This window comes from Fukomys damarensis, unplaced genomic scaffold (assembly GCF_012274545.1).
Source record: "Fukomys damarensis isolate Sample0158 unplaced genomic scaffold, DMR_v1.0_HiC HiC_scaffold_33, whole genome shotgun sequence".
In the NCBI taxonomy this organism is placed as follows: Eukaryota; Metazoa; Chordata; class Mammalia; order Rodentia; family Bathyergidae; genus Fukomys; species Fukomys damarensis.
Genome location: NW_022900945.1, coordinates 53256194 through 53264858, shown reverse-complemented (window position 1 = coordinate 53264858; position 8665 = coordinate 53256194). Strand labels below are relative to the sequence as shown.

The window sequence follows — 8665 nt, the reverse complement described above, 5'->3', positions numbered from 1 at the left end:
GGCGCCGCGACCAGAACTGGGGGTGGCAAGTAGAGGAGGAGAGTCGGCGACGCCGCCAGAAGCTGTACGCCAGGCCGGGGCGGCGGGAGCCGCGGGAGCCAGAGAGCGGGCGCCAGGAGCGCGACAGGAGGTTCCCTGAGGAGCAGGAGCTAAGGCAGGAAAGGGAGGAGGAGCAGGCACGGGACAGGAGGTTCCGTGAGGAGCAGGAGCTGCGACAGGAAAGGGAGAGAGAGCAGGCACGGAACAGGAGGTTCCGTGAGGAGCAGGAGCTCCGTCAGGAAAGGGAGGAAGAGCAGGCACGGAACAGGAAATTCCGTGAGGAGCAGGAGCTGCGACAGGAAAGGGAGGAAGAACAGCTGAGCCACCAGGAGCGCGACAGAAGATTCCGAGAGCAGGAGCTCCGTCAGGAAAGGCAGGAAGAACAGGCACGGAACAGGAAATTCCGTGAGGAAAAAGAGCTCCGACAGGAAAGGGAGAGAGAGCAGGCACGTGACAGGAGGTTCCGTGAGGAAAAAGAGCTCCGTCAGGAAAGGGAGAGAGAGCAGGCACGGGACAGGAGGTTCCGTGAGGAAAAAGAGCTCCGTCAGGAAAGGGAGAGAGAGCAGGCACGGGACAGGAGGTTCCGTGAGGAGCAGGAGCTGCGACAGGAAACGGAGGAGGAGCAGGCACGGGACAGGAGGTTCCGTGAGGAAAAAGAGCTCCGACAGGAAAGGGAGAGAGAGCAGGCACGGGACAGGAGGTTCCGTGAGGAACAGGAGCTGCGACAGGAAACGGAGGAAGAGCAGCTGAGCCACCAGGAGCGCGACAGAAGATTCCGAGAGCAGGAGCTCCGTCAGGAAAGGCAGGAAGAACAGGCACGGAACAGAAAATTCCTTGAGGAAAAAGAGCTCCGTCAGGAAAGGCAGGAAGAACAGGCACGGGACAGGAAATTCCGTGAGGAACAGGAGCTCCGACAGGAAAGGGAGGAAGAGCAGGCACGTGACAGGAAATTCCGTGAGGAACAGGAGCTCCGACAGGAAAGGGAGAGAGAGCAGGCACGGGACAGGAGGTTCCGTGAGGAACAGGAGCTGCGACAGGAAAGGGAGAGAGAGCAGGCACGTGACAGGAAATTCCGCGAGGAACAGGAGCTGCGACAGGAAAGGGAGGAAGAGCAGCTGAGCCACCAGGAGAGCAACAGAAGATTCCGAGAGCAGGAGCTCCGTCAGGAAAGGCAGGAAGAACAGGCACGGAACAGGAAATTCCGTGAGGAACAGGAGCTCCGACAGGAAAGGGAGAGAGAGCAGGCACGGGACAGGAAATTCCGCGAGGAACAGGAGCTGCGACAGGAAAGGGAGGAAGAGCAGCTGAGCCACCAGGAGAGCAACAGAAGATTCCGAGAGCAGGAGCTCCGTCAGGAAAGGCAGGAAGAACAGGCACGGAACAGGAAATTCCGTGAGGAACAGGAGCTCCAACAGGAAACGGAGGAAGAGCAGCTGAGCCACCAGGAGCGCAACAGAAGATTCCGAGAGCAGGAGCTCCGTCAGGAAAGGGAGGAGCAGGCACGGGACAGGAGGTTCCATGAGGAACAGGAGCTCCGTCAGGAAAGGGAGGAAGAGCAAAAACGCAACAGGAAATTCCGTGAGGAGCAAGAGCTCCGTCAGGAAAGGGAGAGAGAGCAGCTGCGCCGCCTGGAGCGCAACAGAAGATTCCGAGAGGAGGAGCAGCTTCGTCAGGAAAGGGAGGATGAGCAGCTGTGGCGCCAGGACGGCAACAGGAAATTCCGTGAGGAAAAAGAGCTCCGTCAGGAAAAGCAGGAAGAGCAGGATCGCGAAAGGAAGTTCCGTGAGGAGGAGCAGCTGCGCCACCAGGAGAAGCGGGACAGGAAATTCCGTGAGGAGCAGGAGCTCCGTCAAGACAGGGAGGAGGAGCAGCTGCGCCGCCAGGAGCGCGACAGAAGATTCCGTGAGGAGGAGCAGCTCCGTCAGGAAAAGCAGGAAGAGCAATTCCGCCGCAAGGAACGCGACATAAAATTCCACAGGGAGCAGGAGCTGGACCGGGAAAGGGAGGAAGCGCAGCTGCGCCGCCAGAAACTTGACAGAAAATTCAAGGAGGAGGAACAGCTCCGTCAGGAAAGAGAGGAAAAGCAGCTGCGCCGCAGGGAACGAGAGCAACAGCTTCGGCAGGAACGTGACCGAAGATTCCGTGAGGAACAGCTCCGTCAGGAAAGGAAGGAGGAGCAGCTGCGCCATCAGGAACGCGACAGAAGATTCCGTGAGGAGCAGCTGCGTCAGGAAAGGGAGGAGGAGGAGCAGCTGCGCCGCCAGGAGCGGGACAGTAGATTCCGTAAGGAGGAACAGCTCCGTCAGGAAAGGAAGGAAGAGCAGCTGAGCAGCCAGGAACGACAAGGTCGCTACCGGGCTGAGGGGCCCTTTGTCAGGGAGAAGAATAGTCAGGAGCAAGCACTGAGGCGAGAAGAGCAGAGAAGTCTCCTAGAGCGGGAGAGGAAATTCCAAGAAGAGCAACTCCAACGCCAAGAAGAGGAGCAAAGGCGCAGCCAAGTCCGAGACAGACAATCCCGAGAAGAAAAAGGTGACCTGGAGACCGGCAAACGCCAGTTTGCCCATGTTCCAGTGGTGCGCTCCAGCCCCCTCTATGAGTACATCCAAGAGCAGAGATCTCAATACCGCCCTTAAGAGCTGCTACCAACATGCTAACACCGGCCAAAGCTTCAAGCAAAAGAAAATGAGAAGCACTGAGTACCAAATGATAACTCATGTGCTTCTGGTTGTGGGGAAACTCTGATGTTAGAATGTGTCTTTTCTTCCAAAATCTTAAGCTACATTTAATTACTTTTTACTCCTTGCCTTTTAGTCATCCTCTGATAGGTCTTTACTACAAGATGTCTTTGCTCTTTGGTGAAGATTTGGTGTGCATTTAAAAACATAAAAATCATTTAACTTGTTTATGGAGTTTTGTTTGAGGAACACGTTGATGTATTACCTTCAAAACTAACTAGAATAATACAACAATTTGAGACTCAAGACAAGTCTATTTTTAATGGTTGACCATATTGTGAAGATTTTACGTGTGTTTAAAAGTTAAAGATGATTTTTTTCCCTTGGATCTAAATTCCATTAATCTTTATCTCCAAAATGTTTTTGGTGTGTGTGTGTGTGTGTGTATGTCATGATTATCACAGATTCCACTGAGTAAATTTTTACAATCCTTTAATGATGCAGGAGTGACTTCTGCAAGAAAATTCTCTGTGAAATTAGCCTATAACTGAAAGAAATATTTGCTAAGAATAAGATTTAGCTTAAAGATTTAGAATTTTGGATTTTTTTTAACAATGAATAGCACATAAACACTTAAAGTCTCATTAAGCAAAAGCAAGGTGTTTCTCAACCTCAGAGCTCAGATTTTAAAAGTGTCTACTATAGTTTGTAGTGCTCAGTTCTAGTCCTCCAAGTTTTGATGGGTTTGAAAATATCACTTTTGTTAATTTTAATTTAGAGGGAACCTAATCAGGATCCTGTAAATATCTGTTTTGTTATAGGGCCAATAAGAATGTGTATTTGGAGAAAAGTGTGTGTGTGTGTGTGTGTGTGTGTGTGTGTGTGTGTGCGCACGCACAGAGGGGCAAGTTTCTAGAGGCCCTTGACAAGACTTATCAGCCCATATTCCTTTAAAAACATTACCTTGGAGAACTTCTTGCTGAAATAATTGGATTGTATGAAAACTTAATAAATGTTTGGCAAATGATTATTTTTGTCCATTTTAATTATGTGTCAATCATAACTCAAGGTCTAATCAGGAAACTGACATAACTTCCCAGTCATGGGTATTTTGTTTCTATCATCTATGCCCAAATATGAAAAGGAGAGAATCCTCTACTTTTCTCATCCATTTTTTCCAGTTAGAGTGAACCTTATATTATTTCCATCCTGCACTGAAGTTCTCTTTCCAAGTGTTTTTGTTCTTGGTTTCACCACTTTCTCTGCCCTTTCTTGCAGTGACTCACTGGTCATAACAAATACTGGTCCTCCCCACTCTGTCTGAGAATGCAACAACCTTTTGGTCTCTACCGTCAGGCCAATAGCCTATTGTAGAAAATGGCCAAAGTTTCAGATCAGGATTATAGACATAGCAGATGACCTAGTGACTTAAGCAACATAATCCATGAGAAACTGAAGCAGAAGAGCTAAATAATGATCATCTTATTATCCAAAAACCCCTGTGCTACCTGCTGGAGTCTATATTTAGTATTCACCATTTAGTAACTAAGAATAAGTCCAAGAAGACCCTGATCAGGATATATCATTTTTAATTGTGAATATCATGGATAAGACAACGCCTTATAATTACAGTCACCCAACACTTTTGTCAACAGTATAGATGAGGAAACTAGGTCTATAATTTCTGAGTATCATTCTGATACAGTAAGCACATTCTGAAGCAGTAAGCACTTTCTATAAGAAGTTTAGCCCTTCCTACACTTTAATGCAAATGGAAGGTACCCACCAAAGATAGAACCAAGGAATCCCTGAGACTATCTTAGAATTTTGCATCTTTCAAATTATTTTGAACTGCAAAATCATTTTTATCCTAAAGTAAATATATACTTTTTCTTAAAGTTCTTCACAGAAAACCTGTAAAAGCCTCACTGACTTTCCCCAGGATTCCATCAAAGGGCATTCATGTGGGAGCCTCCTTAGAAATAACAAGCCCCAGGAGCCTACTAAAATACACACTTTTCACCTAAGCTACAGTTCAACAGCAATTATAGTAAAAGCAATCTAAGCCCTTTAGACTTGTAGCATTTTACAAGATCATGAAAATATCACTTCCAAAGCAGAAAATAGTATCATTACGATTTTAATAGAGTTTAATGAAAGATGTCAGTCAATCCATGCCCTCTAGCTGTTCTCTTCCCACATCTGGCAGGAAATATGAAAGCCAACTTTCCTGCTCCGCCTGAATAATGTACATGTATGGGCAGGACCTTGAGGCTGTTGGACAGTTGTCTGCTTATCATGAATTGGGAGCTCTAGTAACACCACCTTGGCTGCTGCTGTGGAGAAGGGCAGGGGATTAAATCTGCAGAGGTGTTAAAGCTGGTCTCCATGTGCTATAACTGAACCATACCACACATGTGTGCACACACACACACACGCATGCACATTTAAAGGCCTGACCCTCTTAATTCAGAATATAACCATATTTGTGGATATATTGTTTAAACAGGTAATTAAAATGAGCTTATTAGATTGGGTCCTAATCCAATATGCCTGCTATTCGTACATTATGAGGAAATTTGAACACAGAGGCAAGATGGACTGAAGACATAGAAGATGGCCAGTCAGAACTGAATTAAGACAAGGATAGAGGACTGGAACAGATCCTTCTTATAGCCCTGAGAAGAAACTAATCTACTATCGCCTTGATCTTGAACTTCAAGCTCCAGAATAGTAAGAAAGCAAATTTTTTCCTGTTGGAACTGGAGATCGAACTCAGGACCTTGCGCTTGTGAGAAAGGTGATGGAACCACTGAGCTAAATCCCAGGTCTGTGAATTTCTTCTCATTAGGCCACCCAGCCTGTGATACTTTGTTATGACAGCTCCAACAAACTAATATGTCAAGTGGTATTATGTTGAAAAGAAACCCTCTATTTTGTGATGATACGTATCCTTTGAAATTGCATAAGTAGCCCTGATTGCTTAAAGACATTCTTTTATTAAATCTGCCAGATTTAATAGATTTTCTATGGTGCAGTGGAAAGAATGCCACAAGAAATCAAAAGCCTGGGATTCAGACTTTTTTCCATTGGTTCAACAAATACTTATTGAGTTCTTGCTATGTGTCAAACATTTTTCCAAGAGATAAACATACAGTGATAAAGTCATAACTCTGTCCTTTTCCTTTGCTTATTATCTGTGTGACCTTCTGTAACCCAAATAAGCTTTCCAGGTCCCTTTTGTTTCCTATGTAGATGAAATAGCTATCACCAAGGTTATTCCCAGGACTGAAAAAAAATTAGTTCTAACATTCACCTGAAACTCTAATAGCAACTCAAACAACCATCACCCCAACGTCTACTTTTAGCTAACAAAAAACAGGAAAAAAATTAACTGATGGAAATAATCATCAGAGCCTCAAAAAGCTTTCCTTTCTATCCAGCCATCCCAGAACTTCCTCCACTTGCCTCCTAAAATTCTTATTATTATCTCAGATTTATTCCTTGAGGGAGAAGATCTTAAACATACCCCATTTTCTTTGACTCCAATATACCAAAGATAATTTCCCTTTTGACCTACGAATGTCACATATGCATTTAATTATTCTCATTCTCTTCTAAGAAGAAAACAAAGTCCTACAATATCATTTCACTCAAACTAAAATTCAGTGACCATTAGTGTTAGGTATAAGCCCATCTCTGCTCCATTTTTTGTACTAATTACACATTGCTAATGTTTACATTCAATCATTGTAAGTTTTTTCAGCAGGGGCACTGGGACTATAATCTTCTGAGGATTGTAATCTATGTAGTATACACAATATGTACATTTCCTTTGCATATAGTTGACAGTCAATGCAACAATCTAAAACTAAAAGATTTCTAAGCAGGTTATCATTTTCTAAAATCTCTGATATTCATAGCAAGCATTCACATTACAAAACTCTTTAGAAATTTTATGTCACCACTTTTGTTTTTTTTTTTTAATGTATGGCATTTTTCTGCAAGATAAAATTCAAGGTCTTCAGTTTATAATTTAAAAGCCTTCACAATCTAGTGACAATCTACTTCCTTTCTTTTTTTTTTTTTTTTTTTTTTTTTTTCTTTCTGGTACTGGGAATTCAACCCAGGACCTTGCACTTATAAGGCAGATGCAATGCCACTGAGCTAAATCCCCAGTCCTGACAATCTACTTTCTCAACCTTGACTCCCACAATATTTCTGTATCCAACCATGCACTCAAACTAGACTAGTCTTTTGCCTTTAATGCATCTTATAAGTGTCCTCACCTCAAAGACACATTGGCATGGTATTATCTATTCAGAATGCCTGTCTCCCTTCTCTCTACCAGGGCAATTTCAGCTGAGTTTATAAGACCCAAGTTGAGTTCCATCTTCTTCCAAAATCTTTCCTAATTACCTTGACATATATCTCTGTTCACTAAGATTCTAAGACATATTTAATTTACCACTCATTAATTGGGGCCAGGGATTTAGCTCAGTGGTGCTGCCACCTGCCTTGCAAGTGCAAGGTCCTCAGTTCGATCCCCAGTACCCCCACACACAAAAAAAAATACTCATTAACAGATTACAATATTCTGCTTTAGCTGTCTTTATATTTGCCTCATCTTCCCAATTTGATTTTAAATACCTTGAAAACTGAGACTACAGCTTGGACTGTCTTTATTTTGTATATTTTTCCATGGTACACAATAAGCAGCATAAGTCTATGAAATTCTGAGAAAACATGTGGACTCTCTCACTAGAAAAACATATATTCAAAAATTTTGCCCGGGTTTCAAAAGTTCTTGATTATGATGAAGCCTTCTTTATGCTACTGGTGCAAGGAATTGCAAGAGCTAGGTGCATAATTTGACATTTAACAGATCGATGTGGAAAGAATGCATCATTTCCTTTCGGCACAGCACTTCAACTGTCAAAGGTGCCAAGCCTATCTGAAGCCCTAAGTATTTTCTTGTATCTTAAAAACTCCTTAAGGCATCACCGAGGCTGTAGTGAATATTCATGATTTCATCTCTTTCAGTTTATTCTAATTCTACCTGGGGATTGGAATGAGCTCTTTGCATCTATCAGTGCCACTTAGTGTATTACAGATGCAGGAAGTAGATAAAGACAAAAGCGAATTCTGGTCCAATGTACTGTGGAGAGCAGGTGGGTGCCGCAAAAAGCAAGTGAGATATTTCAATTCCAGATGGTAGTTGATTTTCTCATACAAATGTGAATTCAAACCAAGTAAGAATCATGGAATGCTTATATTATACATTTAATTCTCATGAGCCTTTGAGCCAGATATTTTAGCATGAAGTAAAGAGGCTTCACTGTAACCATTAATAGTATTTTCCGTGTGTGTGTGCGTGTGTGTGTGTGTGTGTGTGTGGGTGGGTGGGTGGTACCAGGGATCAAACTCAGGACCTTGCACAGCATCACCAAGCTAAATCCCTGGCCCAAAGTATTTTCCTTTTGAAAGTTTTTTTTATGTATGAATCAATTTTACTCCTCTTCTTAGCATTACTTTGACCCCTATATTTTATGAAATTATGACCTTGGTCTTACGCTAAGACCACATGAGCCTCCCTTTTCACCTTAGAGCACCTTACAAAATATACTCACACTAGCTTAATTTTGTGGCCCATAGCCAGGTCTCATCCCTGAGAATGTGTGGAGGGGAATGTGTAGAAGAGGGAGAGGAAGACAAGTTTGACACTGTCTTGCCCCAAGCGTGATGGTCAGAAAGCATAGAAATCACAAGAACTGCAATATCTGATTCTGTCAAACAGAGTCAGGAAGGGAACTGATAAAGACAAAATCTAGGATAGGTACAAAGAAAGCTAGCTTGGTGAGGAGAATAAGAACGAGCTTTCTGGGGAAAGCGAAATTTACAAACATTTGAGGCAAGAGAAATCACAGTGAAATCAATATATATATATATAT

The 8665-nt window shown here is 43.6% G+C and overlaps 2 protein-coding genes across 2 annotated transcripts in view; one reads left to right on the top strand and one right to left on the bottom strand.

The window, feature by feature from the left end:
• Positions 1–3727, top strand: part of Tchh (trichohyalin) — a 10676-nt gene extending 6949 nt beyond the window's left edge. Inside the window, exon 4 of the mRNA XM_033758080.1 lies at positions 1–3727. Within this exon, the coding sequence (XP_033613971.1) occupies positions 1–2672 (2672 nt within the window). The 3' untranslated portion in view covers positions 2673–3727.
• The window catches only part of LOC104863342 (late cornified envelope protein 5A-like), a 343203-nt gene that overhangs the window by 273969 nt on the left and 60569 nt on the right, over positions 1–8665 (bottom strand). The gene's annotated exons all lie outside the window — the stretch shown is intronic.